Source organism: Mastigoproctus giganteus, chromosome 2 (genome assembly GCF_048544385.1).
Source record: "Mastigoproctus giganteus isolate SK-2022 chromosome 2, ASM4854438v1, whole genome shotgun sequence".
In the NCBI taxonomy this organism is placed as follows: Eukaryota; Metazoa; Arthropoda; class Arachnida; order Uropygi; family Thelyphonidae; genus Mastigoproctus; species Mastigoproctus giganteus.
The window spans coordinates 163,114,505-163,139,094 of NC_143576.1; the positions used below are offsets into that span (position 1 = coordinate 163,114,505).

Genomic DNA, 24,590 nt, shown 5'->3' on the forward strand with positions numbered 1-24,590 from the left:
CTGAGACCCAAGTAGGTGCTGCAGCAAATTTCCCTTCATTCAGCACTTTTGTCTCATTGCCAGTAGAATGCAGTATCTTCACTGCTGAGCTCTATGCTATAAACAAAGCTCTGGATGACATTATTGAACATCTAATTCCATCTGCTTTAATATACAGACTCACTCAGTGCTGTCTGTGCCATAAATACTAATACCAACTCCTCTCACCCTGGAATAAAACAGATTCATTCTAAGTTACTTGCCTGTAAGGAATTGAACCAAAATGTAACATTCTGCTGGATCCCAGGACATTCTGGAATAGCCGGCAATGAAAGAGCAGATCATGCAGCCAAACAACTAGAAACTACTATTTCGCAGACTTTTAAAGTTCCATATGCAGATTACAAACACATCATCCGTAAAGCATGTTAAAATAGCTGATCATTAAGCTGGAAAGGTTATCCAGGAAACAAACTCTACCAAATAAAACTGGAACCAAAGCTGTGGCTCTCCAGCTTCTGAAAAAACAGGCAAGATGAAATAATTTTAGGAAGGCTAAGGATTGGGCATACTCACCTGTATCTGTTAACTAATGACAGTGCTCCCCAATGTACATCATGTCAAGTACAACTGACCATTTGTTAGTGGACTGTCCCCACTTTCAAAATATCAACTTAAACATCTTTAAATCAATAGCTAATACACAGTAATCAATAAATTTATTGCAGATTCTGGGAGATGATTCTAATGAAAAAGAACTATTTACTTTACTAAATTGTATAGGAATATATCATAAAATATAGTTATTACAATTAAGCTAATATTTCATATTCACCATTAGAAAGACACAGTATGACCCTAGCAGCCTATGTGTCATTAAACTCAACAACAACAACAGCACTGCTTCTATTGGAATGAGCAGCAGCCTGGAAAACAAGGTGCAGGGGATTTCAAAGACTGCTGGAAGTTATTGCGGAACAAGTAAATACATGGACTGTGTTAGGGTAGCTAAGAATAGGAACAGGTGTATACTTGTGTGTACACCAATGCTAGGAGTTTGATAAATAAATTTGATGAATTTGAAATGGTCAAAACATCAAAGGCAGATATTGTTGGAATATCAGAGATGGGTGTCAAGCAGGTATAAGGAATGCAGAAATGAAGTTTGGGGAGTACAATGTGTACAGGAAGGGAAGACAGGATAGGAAGGGAGGAGGGTTATTCTATTAGTTAAGAAACACATAAAAATCAAGGAAGTACAGCCCAGTCGACATGGCTGGACAGTGCAGTGTCCAGTCAGTTTGGTGTGACATAAGCATTGGGAAAGCAAAATTGAGAGTAGGAGTGTGTTATAGGCATAATGACTCTGATGAGTATAATAAACAACTCTACAGAGAAATAGAGTGGGCCAGTAAATCAGAGTGTCTTATAATGGGGGATTTTCATTTCCCAGATATCGACTGGAATTTGTGGGTTGGTCACTCACACATTAGCAAGGTGTTTATGGACTTATTGGATGATTGTTTTTAACAGCAGCATGTTTGGGAGGAAACTAGAAGGAGTGATACTCTTGATCTGATTATCAGTAGTGATTCTTCATGCATTAAGAATCTGTAGATAAAGGAATCACTAGGTGGCAGTGATCACAGTGTGCTGAAGTGGGATTTACTCAAAGAGGTAACTACCATCAGTGGTAAAGGGAAAGGTTTTTACTTTCGTAAAGGTGACTGTGGTGGTCTGAGACAGTATTTAAATTCTATACGGTGGGACCAACTTATGATGTTATCAACAGCAAATTCAAAATGGGAAGCCTTCAAAGAATTAATCTTGGAAGCTACTAGGCTTTTCACGACAACTAAGAAATATTGTTCAAGGTTTAGGCCTAAATGGATGTCAGATGAACTAATGAGACATTGTTGTTGTTATTTGGTTTTTACAAGCATTAACAACTAAGGCCATATTGCTCCGAGGATATGCGGTGGTCATTCCTCTGACCTTTTTCATCCTCCGTATTTGGTGGTCACGGGCTCGAACCCCGGTTTAATCAAGAAGTGTGTGCTACGTCCTGCCGCTTCTGCCCACCTGGCTACGGAGGCGCCCTAATGAGATGTGACAGAGAAGAAAAATGCATGGAATACATATAAATTAACAGGAGACATGGAAGCCAAGATAGCTATAAGCTTGTCTGTAACCAAGTCACAAAGGAGGTTAGGCAGGCAAAGACAGATTACACGAAATCTGTGGGAAAGGAGGCAAAGAAAAACAGCAAAGAGTTCTTTACTTATGTAAACTCTAGAAGGAAGTGAATGAATCAGATTGGTCCACTTGATATCGATGGTTCAACTGTTGATGATCCTGCTCAGGTAGCTAACAAACTAAATGAGTATTTTGCATCTACATTCACACATGAGGAGTTATTCAGGGATGGACGGATGTCGGATAGTTGTTCGGATGTTGGATAGATGTGTGGAAATTTGTCTTTGGCCAGCGGGCAGTTGGTTTGTGGAATAGACTTCCATCACTTGTTGTTGAAGTTGATAGCCTAAACAAATTTAAGGCTCAGCTGGACAGGTATTTCGAACGAACGGAGGGGTGAAATGGGAGTAGTGGTTGTGTTTTTTTTTTTTTTTTGTTTTTTTTTTGACTGATGCTGAATAAGCTTGCTTTCTTGCATCATATGCCTCTACTAATGCTAATGCTAATGAGAATGCCAGAGGTGGATTAACTCTGGCAGTGAGCTAGATGATTTTGTATTAACTGAGATCAAAGTGGAGGAGAAATTGTTGAAGATAAACATAAGATAGGCACCTCGGGTTGGTGGAATCTATCCAGTTTTATTAAAGGAGGTAGCAAAGGTAGTAAGCAAACCCTTAGTCATAATTAGGCGAGCTTGATTGGACTCAGGGGGAGGTACCCATGGATTGGAGATGTCCAAATGTGACCCCAATTCACAAAGGAGGATCAAAGGGTGATACAAGTAATTGAAGACCTGTTTAACTTCTGTTCCAGGGAAATTAATGGAGGCACTGGTTAAAAAAGCACTGCAAGATTATCTTGACAAGACTTCAGTTATTGCTCGGACACAGCATGGGTTTGTAAAGGGAAAGTCTTGACCGACCAATTTGATTGGATACAAAGGAACTGGGTGCAAAGGATTGGATGTTGTCACAATGAAACTGGGTGCAAAGAATAATTCTGATATCATATATTTGGATCTTAGAAAGGCTTTTGATACTATTGCACATGGAAGACTGCTGCACAAATTGGATCAGTGTGGCATTGGAGGCAAATTGCTGCTATGGATAAAGGGATTATTGATTGTGAGAAGACAGAGAGTGGTAATCAATGGATACTGCTCTTCATGGACTGTTATTAGTTGAATCCTCCAGAATTCAGTGTTGGAACCATTGTTGTTTTCTGCATTTATTAATGATGGTATATCGGGCATAACATCCATGTTTGCAGACAATACAAAGTTTGGCTGTGTTGTTAATGACCCTAATAACAGTACGCTGCTCAACAGGATCTAGAAAAGTTGAGCAGATGGGCTGAGAGGTGGCAACTGAAGTTTAACATTGCCAAATGTAAAGTACTTCATATGGGCAGCAGTAACCTCCAGAGTAACATATCAGCTGTATTGTACTACACCGACAGTGGTAGAGAATGAAAAGGACCTGGGGGTAATTGTGCAGGCAGATATGAAGTTTTCTAAACAGTGCAGATAGTCTGCAAGAGTAGCTCATGGTGTCTTGTCAATGATATAGTGGAATTTTTCTAGCAGGGATAAGGAGGTGATTATCCCCTTGTATAAAGCAATGGCCAACAGATCTGGAGGCCTCATTTTAAGAAGGATGTATAGCTGCTGGAACGAGTACAAAGAAAGGCAACAAGATTAGTGAATGGAACAAAGGGTTGCTCTTACGAAGAAAGGCTTAAGTTTTTAACAAATTACAGTGTCTGGAGACTAGGCACCTGCGAGGTGATCTCATTGAGGTGCATAAAGCCTTCAGTGGTTTGAGCTTGATCATTGCTGATGGGATTCTTCCTCTTGCTCAGAATAATTGCCTGAGAGGGCATAAATTGAAATTGAGGAAAGTCGGTTGTAGGAGAGATGTTGCCTTTACCCAGCGGGTGGTTGATTGATGGAACAAACTTCCATCTGTCATTGTAGAAGTTGATAGCTTAAATAGATTCAAGGCAGACATAAGCAGACATTTGGACTGAGGAAGTGGGTGAAATAAGTTTTTTTTTTTTTTGTTGATGCTGTATAATCTTTCTTTCTTGCATCATGTGCCTTTGCTAATGCTAATTTCCTTCTCTGGTTGCCTCTTGAACATGCTTCTGCAGAAAACAATCCAATAAATCCACAAAAATCTTGCTAGTGTGCGAGCGATCAAACCACAAGTACCAGTCAATATCTGGGAAGTTGAAATCCCCCATTGTAAGATATTCTGATTTACTGCCTGCTCTATTTCTCTCTACAATTGTTCGTAGTACTCATTAGAGTCATTAGGCCTATGACACACTCCTACTCATATTTTTGCTTTCCCAAACTGACTCAACATTGCACTGTCCATCTTTATCAACTGGATGCACTTCCTTAAATTTTATGTTTTTCTTAATGAACAGCATAACCTCTTCTCCCTTCCTGTACACACTGTACTCCCTAAATTCCAATTCTATATTCCTAATATCTGTGTGGCACCACGTCTCTGATATCCCAACAATATCTGCCTTTGTTGTCTTGATCAGCACTTCAAATTCATCAATTTTATTTACTATACTTCTGCATTGGTATACATGCAAGTATTGATGGACCTATTCTTATTCTTAGTTACCCTAACACAGCCCATGTATTTATTTGTTTCATGATGACTGTCATCAGTCCCTGAAAACCCCCAGCCCCCCTTGCTCCAGGCTGCTGCTCATGCTAATTGAAGTAGTGCAAGAATCACCTTCTCCTGTGCCTGTGGCTAATTTTAACCTTTTAGTCTGTGAATCCCCTTCCCAAGCTGTCAGTTTTCTGACCCACCTAACGCTGCCTCAATAGCATCAGCAAGCACTCTTGCACCCTTTCTATTTAAGTGTATCCCATTCCTGTAGAAGTAGTCTCTGCTGTTAACAAGCACAGATAACGCTGAAAAAAATTCTACCCCATGAGCCTTGCACAATCCCTCCAGGGCCGAATTGATAGATAAGGCTCTCATCATATACTCCCTCCTATCGTCTTGGCAAATTTACAGACACGTTCAAATTTAACCTAACTCTCAACTTTTTTTCAACATTGACCTGTATTGTTAAGTAAATCTGCAAATCTCCTACTCTTAATGTCATTGGTGCCAACGTTTACAACAATATCACCTTTGTGTCCTTAAAAGATGATATCTGCTTTACAACATCATCAACTTTTGCCCCTGGCAAACATACCTGGTCCTATTCCATCTATCCTTTTTACACAATATATTACCCATCTCCCTGACATTAAATTCAACAACAATAACTAACTCCTGTAGGACCAGTGCATTCTTCCTTGGAGATTGCCGCTGTGTTGCTTGATGCACAAGTGTAAGCTCTGGCGCTGAGTTGGGCAGCTGAGAGCTTGACAGGCCCCTCATATTAATTTCTTTGAGGGAATCTACCCTACACCTCAAGCTCTCATCGATACCAATCATAATGCTGAGTTCATGCCTAATTTCTAGACACTATAATTATAGACCTGTTATTTTAACTTCTGTTCCAGGGAAAATAATGGAGTCCCTGGTTAAAGAAGTGATGCAGGATCACCTAGACAAGACTGCAGTAATCGTTCAGACACAGCATGGGTTTGTTAAGGGAAAGTCTTTTCTGACCAGTTTGATTGGGGACTACAATGTGGTCACAAAGGAACTGGATGGAAAAAATAATTTTGTGATCATATATTTGGATTTCAGGAAAGCTTTTGATACTGTTGCACATGGAAAACTACTTTACAAATTGGAGCAGTATATCATTAAGGGCAAGTTGCTGCAATGGATAAAGGGATGGTTGAGTGGGAGATGGCAGAGAGTGGTAAAAATTGGACACTGCTCTATGTGGACTAAGGTTATTAGTGTAGTCCCCCAGGGTTTAGTGTTGGGTCCGTTGTTGTTTTGTGTATTTATCAGTGATATCGATGAAGGTATATCAGGCTTAATATTGAAGTTTGCAGATGATTCTAAGGTTGGCAAGATTGATAATGATAGTAAAGACAGTATTGATTCTGCAACAGGATCTAGAAAAGTTAGGCAGATGGGCTGAGTAATAGCAACTAAAGTTTAACATTGACAAATGCAAAGTACCACATATTTACCCCCAGGGGTTCACATCTGGTGAGTATGGGCTTGGCACACCCAGGGTCCTGAGATGGATATCATCATTTTTCTCTTCCTTGGTGATTCCTTTCTACTTCTCTCTCTCAGGGTAAAAGGGAAATTTTTTTTTTTTTTTTTTGGCTGATGCAGCATAAGCCTCAGGCTTCCTTGCACCATATGGCTAATAATAATAATAATAATAATATGGGTAGCAGTAATCCAAGAGAAACATACCAACTGTGTGGTACTATACTCAGGGAGGTGGAGAATGAAAAAGATCTATGGGTAATTCTGCAGTCAGATATGAAGTTCTCTGAGCAGTGGAGACCTGCCATGTCCTGCTATGACAGGCTGTCATAGCAGGTCATGGAGTTTTTTCAATGATATATAGGAATTTTGCTAGCAGAGACAAGGAGGTGATTATCCCCTTCTATAAGGCAGTGGTCAGTCCACACCGTGAGTTCTGAATACAGGTCTGTAGGCTTTATTTTACAAAGGATGTAGAGTTGCTAGAATGAGCATAGAGAAGGGCCTCAAGATTGATAAGAGGAACAAAGGAGTGCTCTTACCAAGAGAAGCTTAAATTCTACAAGTTGTAGCATATGAAGACTAGGCACCTGTGAGGTGATCTGAATGGTTTTAGTATGCTCAATGCTGATGGGATACTTCAGCTTGCTCATATTAAGAACCTGAGGGGGCATAGATTCAAATTGGGAAAAGACAATTGTTTAATAGATGTGCAGAAGTTTGCCTTTAGCCATTGGGTAGTTGATTGCTGGAACAGACTTTTATCTGTTGTTGTGAAAGTTGTTAGCTTAAATAAATTTAAGGCTGAACTAGACAAACATTTGGAGTGACTGGATGGGTGAAATGGGAAGGGTGTTTTTTTTTTTTTTTTTTTTTGGCTAATGCTATATAAACTTATTTTCTTGCATCATATGCCTCAAGTAATGCTAATATAGAATATTATCATTCAATGGCCTGTAACTGACTGTGTTTTTATTTTGCTCAGTTAAATCTTTAAGCTGTGTTTTCTTTCTCTTATAAGGGTAAGGTAAGGTAAAGAGCAGCCATTATCAATCCACTTCAGGATGAAGCCTTGTCAACAATTCATGTTAAGGGAAATGGACCATAATCTTTCACACTGGTGCAGTACATATTGACAGATTGACCATATTTAGTAGTCAGGGGCTTGAACTCCGGTCTGATCAAAGAGTGTGCTACTGCACTTCTGCTCCTGACCACTTGGGTAAATTATATTTACTTTTCAACTGGAGAGAACGTTTGCGACCATCAGGACGAATACTTTAAATATTTTCATAATGCATTTGTATCAAATTCTATATATATAAAAAAATAAGAGACTACCTCAATGCTCTTTTGTAGAATACTTCAGCACACCGAACTCTTGAATTCAATCAAATAAAATTATTTTATGACTTCTTTCTTCCAAAGACACATGAATGGCTTGACTGTCTGCGATCGATAGCTAAGGATCCCCAAGCCGACCACCAACACATCAAAAGTCACCATCATTTTCTATGCACTTCCACCATCTCTGAGTTAGATACTATATTCCAATCATGTGAAAGTCTTTACTCTTTCTCCAGAGGGCTTTGACAACACTATGCCTGAGCTGATCGTCGTCCACAAAATGGGTTCCTCAAAGCAGACTAAAGAGATGTTAGCTCTGCTTCAGTGGGCTAAAGAGGTGATAGCTGGAAGGCGCAAGATCCAGGCTGTGTGAGAGGAGTGAGCAAGAACAGTGCACCTGAATTTTGCAATGGTGTCCATCATGCGCAGACTGGTGTGGGGTTGTGTGTTGTCATGGAGAAGAAGAACCTCATTAAGGTTTTTGTCTGGTCAAATTCTACGAATTCGGGCGTTCAACTTTTTCAATGTTTCCACATATCGATCTGCGTTGATTGTGGTGCTATGTTCCAAGAAGTCCACAAGCAAGACCTCATCTTTGTACCAAAACACTGTTTGCCACGATTTCACTGACAGAAGGCTGTCTGTTGAACTTCTTGCACAGTGAATTTTGATGGTGCCACTCCATCGACACTTCCTTCGTTTCAGGGTCATAGTGGTGGACCCAGTTTTCGTCACCTGTGAATATGTGTGAAAGAAAAATCCTCCTTCACTCTCTTGCTGCTGGAGAAGTTCCGTACAGATGACTTTCCAGGCTTCTTTGTGCTCATGTGTCAGCATTTTCGGGACTCACTGGGCACAAATTTTGTGCCCAGCGAGTCCTGAAGCCTAATTCCTCTATGATGGTTTTCACAGCGGGTTTCCTTATACCTACTGCATCGCACAATTTACATGTTGTGATGCGATGGTATTCTTTGATCCAGCTCTTGTCTGTTGTCACTGGCATTACTGGTCGGCCACTTTGAGGACTTGTCAACAAAGTCAGTATCCCCACTTTCCCTTTCCCTCTTAAATTGTCTTACTCTTTAACCTTTTTCACTCTTACTCTTAAAGTGTCTACCCAGTGATTTTTTTTTTTGTGACGGTACTCAATGGTACAGCATACCGGCATCTTTATTAACAGTGACGTGTGACATTTGGATGCAGTACACTTCGAAATTTGTAATATTCCGTAAATTTTTTTCATATTTACCTGCTATTCAAATAAGTTTAAAGTTATTTAACTAAATTTGCATTTTTCGCTGGCTATTGTTAAGATATTTTCTATATAAAACTTTATAACTATTTTTAGAATTCTAAATTACTCAGTCGGACCTCTGTTTCACGAACAGAGGTCCTTTTATAGCGAATTTTTTTTAAAATTCCCTTTAGAAGTTATATTTAAAATACAGTAGTTTCCATTGAGCAAAGAAAATTTTCGTATAATGAATGGATTAGGACAGACTTAACTTGAAATGCACTGTTCGCATTTCTAGCCTTCGGGCAATTAGTGCTGCTGCATGAATTAAGAGAGCTAATGGGATTACCATTCTACAACTTAGTGGTACTCATAAAATCTATCTGACCACCTGTCCCACATACAGAGAAGTCGCGCTGGTCAACAGTGAGCAGATCAGGGGGTATTCCCAATGTTGACAATGGACTTTGATGAACCGTCTACAGCAGCAGTGTCCAACCTTTTCCTGTACAGGGGCCATATTCAAAAAAATTCAAAGTTAGCCTTCTTATGCCGGGGTACACTGAGTGATTCAAGAAAAATTAGCGTGCTACATTTTCCATATCTTGTTACATGCAAAAGTAAAATTGAAAATATTCGAAAATTTTATTAAGTACAATACACAATTACATTTACCGAACAAAACATTTAATGAGAAAATTTTTTTGATAATTAACAAAATTTAAAATGCTGTTTTGGTTCACTTTCCATGCAGGTCGTAGGCTGGACACCACTGCGAATCAATTGTAAGCGCCCCATTCAAGAATTAGGAGAGAGCGATTTTCTTTTACCCTGACAAATAATCATGTTTTTTCGCTGAAGTGCGTTATCCACATTTTTCCGTAAATTTTCCCTATCTCTGTTTACATGGTCACAGTACCTGAATATCCGAATGACACCGACATTTTGGACAGTTTCAAAAAAAATAAAATAAAAGAAAAAGAAAAAAAAAAATTCAAATTTTTAGAACTAGTAACAATAACGAGAAAAGGAAAATGAGGATAACGAAGGTATTAAACCTTCTAAACATGAAATGTTGGCATTTGGTGAAAATTGTCAATTAGGTTACAGTTAAATGAAAGAGATGCAATTCATGGATTTCTACTTCAAAAGACTGTTTTGGTAGAATAGAAGCATTTGATGAACGCTCTGAGTATGACACCAATTTCATTGAGTGAATGTGAACGAGGATTTTCAGAAATGAATCTGATCGTCAGCCTAACCAGAGCTTCGTTGATGACAAAAACAATTTCTTCACTGCTATTTCTTAAAATTGTAGACCCACTTGTGACACACTTCGATCCAGCAAATATGTCGATTTGTGCAAACGTCATTCAGCAACAGATACAGACAGAAGAAAAGAAGTCGGCATAGTGTGTCTGATGAGAATTTAATAAACATTTGGAATATTCTACAAAAACTTTGTATTATGAAATTAGTTTTACTTATTTATTTTACTCGCATTATACTTATTTTTTTATATATTTGAATAATAAATTTATGCTTAATAAACTGTGTGTTAATAAAAAATTAATTTGTTGTTCTTATTCCAAAAACATTACTACTAAAGTAACAATATCAGGAAAAAAATTTTTAGAGTACTTCTCATATCCTTTTAATTTTCAATTTTTCCTGATAGCAAAGAATGAGTACCGGCACCTATTTTTTACAAAAAAAGCACTGGTCTTACGCAGTGCCTAACTGTACTCACATCTACGGTATTGTCACCATAAACATTTTTGAGATGCACATAGATTTTGATAGGTGTCACTGTTTCCTTGGTAAGAAATTCAATCACGACTCTGCTCGATATGTTTAAGTCCTTACTCTGTAACCTCCACCATTTTGAACTATCCGTGTGCTGCACTCATGAGACTGGTCACAGTGCCACTTTGTATAGTGAAACTAGAGATCTCTATTGAACACTCATTGACACATAAAATGATCTACAGCACCACATTTGAAAGAAAAAAATTAGTACTTTGTATTTTGATTTTTTTCAGCATGGTCTTATATTTTTTGACCAAATTCTCAGTTCATTTTTGTTTTAAGTCATTAATTCCCACATCTATAACTATAAACCCTTTAGTTCCCTTGAGAATTGACTAGTTATTAACTTCGTCAATTTTAGTACCTAGTAGCCCTACCCTGGTTTTCTTCCATCTGTCTTGATTGGCGCCTCCGTAGCCAGGTGGGCAGGAGCAGCAGTGTGTAGCACATGCCTCTTGATTAGACTGGGGTTCGAGCCCATGACCACCAAATACTGAGAATGTGGAAAAGTCAGGGAATGAACACCGCATATCCATGGAACAATATGGCCTTAGTTGCTAATGCTCCTAAAAACCAAATAACAACAACAACAACTGTCTTCATTATAGAATACATTGCCAGTTTTCTTAATAATTAGTCAATCTTCTAAAATTACCTCATTTGTAACCAGAGTATTTTCTGTATGATGATACTTTCCTAATTTCCGGCCCTTTGAAAGAGCATCTTTTGGCTTAGTACTAGACACTTGAATAACTGCTAGGCTCCCAAATTTGTTACTCTCCTGGGCATCCATTGCTGTCTCAGAAACTAGACTCTGGGGAGATTCCCTTGGATTGGAAAAGTGCCAATGTATCTCCCATACATAAGGGTGGCTCTAAGAATGAAGTGGGAAATTATCGACCTGTCAGTCTGACTTCAGTGGTAGGGAAAATCATGGAGGCAATGATCAAGGGTGGAATTCAGGATCATTTGGATCGAATTGAAATTCTCAAGTATACTCAGCATGGTTTTGTAAAGGGAAAATCGTGTTTAACAAATCTGGTTCGCTATTTTGAAAGGGTCACTCACGAGCTGGATTTAGGGAATAATTTCGACATTGTTTATTTAGATTTCAGCAAAGCTTTTGACTCAGTCCCACATGAACGGTTGCTTTATAAGCTGGAACAGGTTGGAATCACTGGGAAAATCCTTAGATGGATACCAGGATGGCTTTAGGGCAGGAGGCAGAGGGTTGTGATAAATGGCTATTCCTCAGATTGGGTTGATGTAAGAAGCGGGGTTCCCCAAGGATCAGTATTAGGACCACTGTTGTTTTAATTTTCATAAACGATATCAATGAAGGGATAGAGGGTGTGATGTCTAAATTTGCAGATGATGTTAAAATTGGTAGAGTAGTTAATGATCACTGTCAAGCTGAGCTTCGTCAGAGAGACCTAGATAGGATTCAGAAATGGTCAGAAAAATGGCAGCTATGCTTTAATCCAACAAAGTGTAAGGTATTACACCTGGGAAACAGTAATCCCAAAATAACTTATTCATTTGGTGGAGTTCAACTACGCCCAGTACTGGAGGAGAGGGACTTGGGTGTTACGATATGGTCAGACATGAAATTCTCTGAGCATTTTAAACAGGTTGCCAGGAAGGCTCATAGTGTCCTATCGATGATCTATTGAACTTTTGCAAGTAGAGATAGGGACATGATAATCCCAGTATATAAGGCTTTTGTTAGACCACACTTGGAATACTGTGTTCAAGTATGGATACCACACCTAAAGCTTCTTGAAAGGGTGCAAAGACGGGTAACTCGCCTGCTGAGATTGGCAGAAGGGCGTCCTTATGAAGAAAGACTTCGAATATGTGTGTTGCAGAGTTTGGAAACTAGACACCTTAGAGGAGATTTGATTGAGGTGTTTAAGGTTCTGAAAGGCATCAGTAAAATGAACGAGGATGAAATTTTCAAGATTATAAATGATGCTAGAACTAGGGCACATAAATTCAAGTTACGCAGGGAAATGTTTAGATTGGACTGCAGGAAGTTTTACTTTAGCCAGCGAGTTATAAATTACTGTAATAAGTTGCCTACATGGGTGGTAGAGGCTGACAGTTTGGAGAAATTCAAATGTCATCTGAACAGTACCTTCGGGTCAGGGAAGCGCATAAGATGATAGGTTTAATTTCCTTTTCTTTTATTAATTATTATTATTGTTGTTTTTTTTTTGTTTTTTTTTTTGTTTGGTGCAGCATAAGCCATAGGCTTTCTTGCACCATGCGGCCATTACTGATACTAATACTAACTCAGTGTCATCCATTAGTAAGCCAAGTGTTGACACAATGCATTGCAATCTTTTCACCTTTTCTACAGAAATATATCACTATCAGCTAGTGGCAGTTCAGCAGACATGCAATGCTTGACTACAGAAATATATAACTATGTGTATGTATATATACAGGGTGTCTCAAAAATATTGTTACAAACGTTTAGGGGAGATAGGTAACATCTAAAGGATACATGCAATGCAAGGAAACAGATCACAATTCATAGGTGAATCACCATCAGCAGTTATCCCAAGAGACATGCAATAAAATTTGATTACAAAATTATCACAATATGATCAATAAAATATCTTGTAATACTCTTAATGTAGTACCCTTCTTTACAATTTTGTATCACACAGTCCAAAAGTTCACTACAAAACTTCTAGAGTTTTTGATAGCAATAGGAAACTTCCACAACTGATTATCATAATGATAAAATATCATAATGTGTGTATGTGTATATATATATATATATATATATATACGTTTAATTGTAGATTGTTACCGATTATTGGTGTTTTTCATGTAAGTATTAGTGTTCATACAAATTTGTAATCAAGTTAACCTAGTTTGGTTATCTTCATTTGTTATCTTAGGCCATAATGGAATGAAGATAACCAAACTAGGTTAACTTGATTACAAATTTGTATGAACACTAATACTTATATGAAAAACACCAATAATCGGTAACAATCTACAATTAAACGAATATATACTGGCGCGTATAATGTACAATTGGCCTATGGCAAAAAACAATGGCATTAATGCAGCACAGAAGAACTCGCAAATCTAAAAGAATACATACATCTAAACGTAATAACCACATTATATATATATGTTGACACAATGCATTGCAATCTTTGCACCTTGACTGGGAGGCGTCTCCATAGCAAGGTGGGCAGGAGCAGCAGTGCGTAGCACACACTTCTTGATTAGACCAAGTTTCGAGCCCGTGCCCACCAAATACTGAGGATGCGGAAAGGTCAGGGAATGACCACTGCATATCCCTGGAGCAATATGGCCTTAGTTGCTAATGCTCCTAAAAACCAAACAACAACAACAACACCTTGACTACAGAAATATATAACTATGTGTATGTATATATACAGGGTGTCTCAAAAATATTGTTACAAACGTTTAGGGGAGGTAGGTAACATCTAAAGGAATGTGAATCGCATAGGAATCCATAACCGGAAACATCATGGAAAGTAGTAGCAGAGGCACAAGAAGTAGAAATGACACAAGACTGTAATTAGTGGCAAACATTTATTTGACATAATATTAACAATGGAGTACGAGATGGGTGCATTTCATGGTGTTACAACAGATGCTCAAATGTTCCACCATGAGACGCGATGCATGCGTGACACCGACACAGCATGGATTGGTGGACATGGTTGAACACACCTGGAGTTTCTTTGACAGTAACAGCAGTGCAGACGAGTCTCGCCACGAGATCCATTTCCGTCTCCACAGGTGATTCATACACGATAGATTTGAGGGCTCCCCACAGAAAGAAGTCAAGACTCAATAAATCAGGTGAGCATGGGGGCCAAGCAAAGGGTCCACCACGGCCAATCCATCGACGCCCAAAACACCTGTTCAAATGGTCACGGACACACCTTCCATAATGGGCAGGCGCCCCGTTATGTTGAAACCAAATGTTGCATCTCACATGTGCTGGAACATCATCAAGTAACCCTGGTAGAACTTGTTCAAGAAAAATCCGATATTTAGCGGAGTTCGTGCGGGATGGTAACAGGTATGGGCCGACTAAGCAGTCACCAACCATACCTGCCCACACATTTATTGCGAAGCGATGTTGTGCTGCATGGGGGCGCACACTGTGTGGGTTGTCATGAGCCCACACATGAGCATTGTTCTGATTGAATAAGCCTCATCTGTGAACAAAACATGGGCTGGAAATTTCGAGTCTTGAACTCTTTCTGTGGAGAAACCACTGCGCAAAAGCCACACATGTAGGAGATCTTGGGGGAGCAGTAACTGAGCCCTTTGGAGATGAAAAGGGTGTAAGGAATCGTCGGGCCAGACACATTCTGTACACTGCAACGAGACACTCCTAAGGCAGAGGCAAAGGCACGTGTGCTGGTAGTAGGATTATTCTGGACAGCATTCAACACACTTTCTTCCATGGTGGGAATTTGCGTTGAACATGGTCTGCCTGCACTACTCCTGTTACCTCTAAATGACCTATAATTGCACAAATTTTGATGCACACGCGCAAACAAACGATGGTCTGGTACATGTCTGTCTGGGAAGCATTCTCCATAAATTCGTTGAGCGGCTCGTCCATTGCCCTCTGCTAATCCATACACTAGGTGCATGTCTGCCAGCTCACAGTTCGTATAGCGATGCATGCTCTTCGTGCGCCGACTACTGCTTGAATGAGTAAACCAAAAATTTTCCCTCTCGTGAACTGATGAACAGCGCCGTCTACCGACTTACGATGACGTTTCCGGTTATGGGTTCCTATGCGATTCACATTCCTTTAGATGTTACCTACCTTCCCCAAACGTTTGTACCAATGTTTTTGAGACACCCTGTATACACACACACTGAGTGATCACAGAATTATAACCACCTACCTAATACTTCATAGGTCCTCCTTTTGCCTTCAGTACAGCAGCTATCGAACATGGCATTGATTCAGCAAGATGTCGGAAGCGTTCGGGAGGTATGGCCAACCAAGCTGTGTGTAATGCAGGTGTGGTGGTGATTGGTGTATCCAGGTGCCTGATATGCCTTTCCATAGTGTCCCACAAGTGCTCTATGGGATTGATATCGGTAGAGTTCGGAGGCCAATCAATATGCTGGAAGTCAGAACTGTGTTCCTCAAACCATTCCTGCACAAGTGCCCAATGGCTCGGTGCATTGTCATCTTGGAAGACACCATCTCCATCCTGGAAAAAGTGTAACATAACGGGGTGTACATAGTCAGAAAGCAGTTGATGATAGTGCAGACCACTGATATGTTGTTCCACATGCACCACCGTCCAAGTTCCAGTCAAACATGCCCCACACCATACAACCATCTCCACCAGCCTGCACTTTTGATAACATGCATGGTGGATCAAGAGCCTCGTGTTGTTGACACCAAATCCTACACGACCATCCGCACCATCCACGGTGTGGATTAAATAACGTGACTCATCCGACTAGCACACCTTCTTCGAGTATTTTAATGTCTAACTTGCATGCTCTTTGCACCAGACGTGTCTTTTACGGAGATGAACCTTGGTTAGAAGATGATGCCGTAGGGGGGTCGTCTGCTGGTATAGCCCATACGTCCGAGCATGCGATGCATGGTCATGCCAGATGTTGTTCTGGGTTGGGCCATGTTGTATTAGGTAGTCAGCTCTTTTTCTGTTAGTGTAATCATTTATAAACGGGTAGTAAACGCGATCTTCTCGCATTTGCTATAGTACCGATAGCTGGAATTCTGTGGGTTTCATGTTATTATGGTGAAATGTGTTTTCCCTTCCATGAAATATTCAATCATATAAAAAACTTAAATAAATTTTAAGAAACTGCATATCCTGTTTGTTGCAACTTGTGTGTGCCGTGTTCTTTGTTATTAATTGCTTATCATTTTTGTTTTAAATTTTACAACCAAAATAAAAAGGTCAGTGAACAGAAATATCAATTAGTTAGTATGTACATATTACAGTACATATTAATTAAGCTATGTATGTAAGCATAAATTATTTTTCTAACTGGAAAATGTTTTTCCAATTTTCACGTGTCATTTCAAGCTGGGATACACTGTATTTTGTTGGGAGCTGCCTGGGTTAGGTTCTGTGCTACTGAACTTGTGCTCGTTTGAGACCATAAAAAATAATTGACTTCGAAGAATGCAGTTCATGACTTTTAAAGAGAGCAGAAGGTACACAAAATCTAGATGCTGCAGAAGAGATTGTGCTTAGCAGCGATGAGGAGGAAGAAAATTAAATGAATGTTCATTATCTGACCTTATTGAAAATAAATAAATGCACAAGGCATAATGCATTAAGAGTTTAATATCTATATAATATCAGTGTGTAGGTACACCATAAACAACTCTTAAGAAACTACAAAGTAGTTGTTGTAGGCATCATTTTCTCTTTCTCATATTGCGCTCTGCCTTCACGACGAGTTGCCATGATATTGCACTACCTCGAACAAGTAGCGCTTCACTAATAGAGAAGACTATTGTTACTTATTCTCAGTGAGTACCACCACCCAGACATGTTTCAAAAGGCACATTATAGCCTTAGCAGCTGATGTGCCATTAAACCTCCAGAGCAACAAAAAACAAACAACATGTTTCAAGGCTATTGGCCTACACACCAATATTATATAGATATTAAACTCTTAATGTATTATGCCTTGTGCATTTAGTTATTTTAAATATTGTCATATACACCTTTTGGCATCTCTCATATTGGGTGATTATCTTCACAACTGGATCGTCATGTCTGCAATATCAGGGTACCTGCCACCCACTGATGATAGGCCAATAGCCTTGAAACATGTCTGGGTGGTGGTACTCACTGAGAATAAGTAACAATAGTCTTCTCTATTAGTGAAGCGTTACTTATTCGAGGTAGTGCAATATCATGGCAACTCGTCGTGAAGGCAGAGCGCAATATGAGAAAGAGCAAATGATGCCTACAACAACTACTTTGTAGTTTCTTAAGAGTTGTCTATGGTGTATCTACACACCGATATATAATTATCTGACATATAAGTATTACAGTTCGTAAAATAAGATGTTTCTTCAGTTATTATTATTTAAGTTACTACTATTATAAAAATAAAGTTAATAATATTAAGTTATTACTTCTATACAAATTAAAATTTTTCCGATATTTATAAAAAAAAATGCCTAGCTTTTGGAATGTAAACCCCCCCCCCCCCTTTTTTTACTGATTCTTAGTCCCATATAACACGGTTTTGCATTGCACGGGATTTTGTAGTAACCAAACTACCGTGTTATACGAGGGTTACCTGTATATATATATAGAGCCAAGAGAGTGAAGAATGGGAATGGCAAAGTTATGGAAAGAGCATTAATGTCATATAGTCTTTGGAAGTCACTACACATTGCATACATTCCACAATTATTATGAAATTACTAATAACCAAAATCACTAGAGAAGAGAACTCCTGCGTATCAGAACTTAGGTGTTTCTTATGAAACATGACAACCATCAGTGATATGGCAAAATGTTTGGCCTGCTTTATATCTGTTATTCCCTTTTTAAGTATTCGTAGTAGAAAAGGTGTAAACTCCTCAGATGTGAATTACTCACTAATTGGTTAATGCAAAGATTTTGGAGCAGCCAATCACGCCCATGTAAGGAGACAACATTCTTTTAAGTTTGCATTTTAATTTTCCTTTATTCTTGTGCAGGTCTCAAAGCCAATGTTTCTGAAGCAGAGCACCCCCTCTTATGTGAAGGCACTCGTAGGCAAAGAGGAGAGTTGGCACTCTCACTTTTGGTTCATTACAAAGATGATCAGGAAAAATTAGCAAAGGTGAATCTACTGTTCCTTGATAGTATATAGTATTATTTTCTTTGATATAAATGATTAAATCTATTATAAAATTTGTTTATGAGAAAAATAATGTAAGTTCTTTAAATCATTATTAAATTTACTTTTAAGTGACTTATATTTTTATTCATTTCTCTCTTGAATTGCATGTTCTGATACTTAGGTTATGAAAGATTATAAGCTTGCACAGCATTGTTGTTGTTGCATAGTAATTTAATGAACTAACTGAAGTTATATCAAATATTTCAGAGCCCAGTGATCTCTCATCAGTGGTTGTAATGCAAAACAAAAAATCTAATTGCATAATGCTGGCAAGAATGCCCGGGGGAGGGGAAGCTATACAGAGTGTTTCAAAAGTGTGCAAGAAAAATTCTTGGATATATGTATTAAGATCCAAATTTAGAAGAAAGTCATATAAACATGTCCAATTCTGAAGGTTACAGAGCTGAAGCTGCTTCAATTTTTTAAAATTGCTATGGTGTTTCGAATGGCAAAAATTAATAAAAAAATAAATAAAAATAAGAAGGTATTTATGCGTGGTGAAATGTTCATTCATCATAGATGTGTCTGCTTATTTTTTTATTTTTTACAATTCAAAACTCCATGGCATTTTTTTAAATATGAACAGCCATTAACTGTTCCAGATCAGACATGTTTATATAAAAAACTGCAGCCATTATCAGTCCACTGCAGGAATGAGGCCTCCTCAATGAGACACCTCCGTAGCCAGGTAGGAAGGAGCAGCAGTACGTAGCACACGCTTCTTGATTAGACCGGGGTTCAAGCCCGTCACCACCAAATACAGAGGATGTGGAAAGGTCAGGGAATGACCACCGTATATCCCGGAGCAATATGGCTTTAGTTGCTAATGCTCCTAAAAAACCAAATAAACAAACAACAAACAGCCTCCTCAATGATTCGTGTTGAGAGAAATGGACCATAATCTGCCATGCTGGTCAAGCATGTGCTACTGTACACCCACTTAGAAATACAGGCTGAGAACATGCAAATTCTGGCATGCAGCTGTTTTATTAAGTAATTAACCATGTTGCAGATGCATCTCATTCGTGAACTATGGCTGGAGAAAACACACCTGTCAATTGAAATACCTGAAAAAACAACATACCTTAGCAGCATAGTGTGCAGGTAAAAATGGAGGGGGAGGAAATTAGTGAGAAAATAAGCACCTAAACCTGCATAGAGTGTAATCTTCTTTAATTTCTTAAAGGTTTATATGACTATTTTTATTATTTAGGACCCTAGAATACATTACAGAATGTTTTGCGTATATCCTTGAAACATCCAGTATACTTAGGGAATCTTCTGCCTTTTAAATCATTAACTAGTTCAATTAAATAATGTACTGAACACACTCTAGTCAGAACAATTAGTAGATCTCTAATTGTTTTGACCAGTTATGTAAACATGTTTACTAAGTTCAACAAATACGCTGAGAACATGCAAATTCTGGCATGTAGCTGTTTCATTAAGTAATTAACCATGTTGTAGATACATCTCATTCATGAACTAGGCTGGAAAAAACAACACACCTGTGAATTGTTGGGGTTTTTTTTGCATTTACAGTAAGAGGTACTGCAGACTTTTTTTTTTTTTTTTAGTGACAATGTGCCGGTAATAAAAAAAGAAAAAGAAAAAAATAAATTAGTGAGAAAATAAGCACTTAAACCTGCATAGAGTGTAATCCGTCTTTAATTTCTTAAAGGATTACAGATTATTTTCAGACTTGTTCAGTGAATGAATGCCTAAAATGCTCTCCTTATTGGACCATTGTCCTCACTGTACTAAAACCTTGGTGTGTGAGACTGCTCTACTAAGGTGTAATCAGGTATGATCATAGCTGATCATGCTATCAGCCCCACTTTGCAAGATCTTGGTGAGGCTGATGGTGTTAATAAAAACAGCATTTAATCTTCTAAGAAGTGGAAAAAGAAGTACCACAAAACATATGAGAATAATCTGTACTCTTCTTAAAGACAGACTCCATTAAAGATAGATACCTCTACTGGTTTAAGCACTTATTTTCTCACTAATTTCCATTTCAGAGGGTCCACAGTTTCTTCAATATTATTATCCAACTGAATTTTTTTTTGATATGCTGAATGCATTTTTGCCACTCCACTTTTCTAGTTATTCTTATATCCATAAGAAGATTTGTAATATCCACCATTTATTCCTTATGCAGTTCATAGCAAAACTAAGTTTGTTATGAACTGCATTGACCCCATATTGTGGAAGCATTTCACCATGAGTGCGAAGTACATTACTCAGCACACACAATATAATTCTCTGCACACAGAGAATTATATTGCTGTTTATTCAAATAAATGCATATAATAACACTTTATTTGCATTTTGGAGAAACAAATACCTATCATAGCCTAGATGTCAGCAGTTTAACATTGAAATGAAAAGGATAAGTGACAAATTAGTTGAGATTAAAAATATTGAATGTAGATAAAACACTTTTACAAGAGACTGTATACATGAGTATCCTAAGTCGCTGTTAGACAATCACGATTCCCAGATGTATGTCTCCAGCCAAGAAGAAAACAGAATATACAGAAGTACCTGGTGAGGTCAAAAGTGAGCAGGAATAACTGGATGACTGTTATAATCAGTAACTGTAAGCAAGAATTCATTTTTGTATGCTTTGATCTTTGATGACATTGCACAGGTCAGCATCCTGGTTTTTCACTGCCTGCAGCATTTGGACAGGGAGAAAACTTTTGAATTGTGAAGTTGCTGATTAGTAGACTGCAAGGTGGTGGTAGCTGTCTACTCCCAGGGTTTCAAGACTTTCTGAGAGTTAATTTCGCCAATTAGCATTTTGACTGAGCTATCCTTGCTGAGTTGATCCATGTTTGAAATTTCTTACAGCCTAAGGTAAATACTTATTGGTCTGAAGATGTGTATATCTTGCCCATTTAAGGAGCCACTATCCATGATATGTATCTCAAATAAATAGCAATATACCCCTCTCTATGCAGCACAGCTTTCTAGTTAAGGTATTATAGGGCAGTGCCAAGGCAATTCATGATAAATTTTGTTCACAATATGAAATCAATGCACTTTGCAGAAAATTTGATTTTGTTCACTGCACATCAAAAACTGGTCCATAAACAGCTTCTTATTATGATGCATAAGCAGTGACAATTAAATTTGTATTCTCTGGAGTTTGCTGCCAGCTTACTTACTTATTTAGTTTGTACACCTTTCCCAAACCATGCAAATACAAGTGAATAGTATATTGCTGTCATTGAAGCTTTCTGATATGTGTTTGGTTTGAGTATGTCTCGCTGGCAGTCTTCAGTTGGTTATCCCTCACAGGGTACATTATAAAGTGACTCATCACTTTACTTAAAATTTGTTGTAGTTATAATCATCGTCAGTGATGTAAGGAGTTATTGGCTTTTATCACAACATAGTGGAGTTAGCCAGGCAAGGGTGGCATGGTTTATTCTCCTAGAAACTAGAGTTTTGTATTCGGCAAATTGATTGAAGAATACATGCCATTACAGACAAAATATACTGACACCTCATTGCATTAGTTTCTTTGATATTTAAAATACACGTGCACACACAATTTAATTTTTTTTAACCCTTTTTGGGTTGTGCATTTATTCAGTTTATCTTCTGTGGATGCCATGCATACCTTACAGGCAGCTTGTGCAACACCAACCGTTATGATTTAACTAATAAAAATTGAAGTTAGTCTCTTGTGTTAAGCTTTCTCACATTATGATGTGAAGGACTGTATGCTGATAAATATAGTTATTTAAGGACAAATTACTTTGCATCATGGCAATATCAACCCTCCAGAGATTTGCTTGTCATGGGAGATAAAACTCATGATGACAATTTATAACCATGTCTTTACTGCATACATTAGGCAACTTGCATATAATTTGCAATACATATGTATTTTATATATTGAAATTCCAAAGTCTCACTTTTTACTTTCTTTTCTTTCATCCAATAGAAAATGGTTGAAAGAATATTTGATTTTTGTGTGAAATCAGGCTGAGTTTGGATGAAAGAAAACTTAAAAAAATTGGAGGGAATTTTCATTCATCTGTGGTTATGCAGAAATTTTTATTTCTTTGTCCACTTAATTTTTGAATTTCTTATTCCTCCTTCCATCTATTCCAACAATAATTCTGTACTTGTGATCAGTGTGGACATTTTAACAGTTGCTGTGGTAGACACTGGTTATACTATTGATATTATAACATTGGTAGTTTATATGTACAGTATTATCATTTTTTTAACAAACATTATAGTTCAGTATTCAATAAGATCCACTATTGTTGCTTTATGAGAACAAAATTTCCTATTTTTATGAATGTGTTAATGTTTAACTGCTCCTAACTGGAATCTTCTTTTCATTAGCTCATAGATGTCTTAAATGGACTTAAGGAAAATGGAGTAAATTTTCATTAAAACTTTCTGTTATTACCAATGTATTAGAAGACAAAATGCACAAGGCATAAATCCTTATGGGTTTAGGTAATTAACTGTATAATATCGGTGTAAATACACCATAGTTTACCCCTAAATTTGAACTACGTATGTAGTATAAAAGGTATAATTTTAATTGTATCTCATATTGTGGGTGCCTTCACAACGAGATAGCTGGTATTGCACTACTTCAAATAAATAACGCTTCTCTAGTAGAGAAGACTACTGTTATTTATTTTCAGAGGATACCACCACCCAGATGATCGTTTCGAAGCTAGTGGGCTTAATCATCAGTGAGCGGGCATGTACGCTGGTAATGCAACATGCCATCACAGTTGTGAAGTTATTTCCACAATATGAGAGATGCCAAGTGGCATTGGTAATAATGTATTAGAAGACAAAATGCACAAGGCATAATTCCTTATGGGTTTAGGTAATTAACTGTATAATAACTATGGTGTATTTACACCGATATTATAAGTCTGGAAAAGTGAGCCAAACTTCAGAAATTGTTCCTTGCTGTTTTTCCAGTAATCAACTAGATCCATTTTGGCCTGTTTTCGAATTTCTCAACATGACCACCTCCTTTTCTTTAAAAATGGTTAAGCAAAAATCACTTTTGATATTATTTAGTAATATCTTATTATTTAGTAATCCAACAATCTTAGAATCTTATTTTCATTATCTCATAACTGTATGAAAACTGATCACAATCAAAACTGTAAATGAAGCTGGTGTGTAAAAGAATGAAAATATAAATAAATAATAATAATTATTATTATAATAAATTTTTTTGGAACTTAAAACTCAATTCCTTGAAACACAGGCAGTTGCTCCTTTACATTTCAAAGGCATTTGATTGTGTTTAGTATTAGTATTTAGTATTAGTAATGGCCATATGGTACAAGGAAGCCTAAGGCTTATGCTGCACAAGCCTAAAAAATAATAAAATAAAATAAAATAAATAATAAGAGAAAAGGAAATAGACATACTATACATTTCCCTCTTCCTGTAGGTAACTTTGGGGTGGATGGGATCTATCCAGTTATATTAAAGGAGGCAGCAAAGGAAGTAAGCAATCCATTAGCCATAATTATGAGAGCTTCCTTGGACTCAGGGGGGAGGTACCCACAGACTGGAGATGTGCAAATGTAACCCCAATTCACAAAGGAGGATCAAAGGCTGACACAAGTAATTATAGACCAGTCAGTTTAACTTCTGTTCCAGGAAAATTAATGGAAGCATGGTTTTGTTAAGGGAAGGTCTTGCCTGACCAATTTGGTTGGATACTATGATCTAGTCACAAAAGAATTGGATGCAGGGAATAACTTTGATATTATATATTTGAATCTTAGAAAGGCTTTTGATACTGTTGCACATGGAAGACTGCTGCAAAAATTGGTGGCAAATTGTTACTATGGATAAACGGATGGTTGAGTGGCAGAAGACAGAGAGTTAATTAATGGACACTGCTCATCGTGGACTAATGTTATTAGTGGAGTCCCTCAGGATTC

At 37.8% G+C, this 24,590-nt stretch overlaps 1 protein-coding gene across 3 annotated transcripts in view; it reads left to right on the forward strand.

The window, feature by feature from the left end:
- The window catches only part of Dora (zinc finger SWIM domain-containing dorado), a 729,579-nt gene that overhangs the window by 468,918 nt on the left and 236,071 nt on the right, over window positions 1-24,590 (forward strand). For all 3 annotated transcript variants that reach the window (XM_090389614.1, XM_090389612.1, XM_090389613.1), the window contains exon 14: window positions 18,455-18,579. In XM_090389614.1, the coding sequence (XP_090245740.1) occupies window positions 18,455-18,579 (125 nt within the window). The remainder of the gene's footprint in view (window positions 1-18,454; window positions 18,580-24,590) is intronic.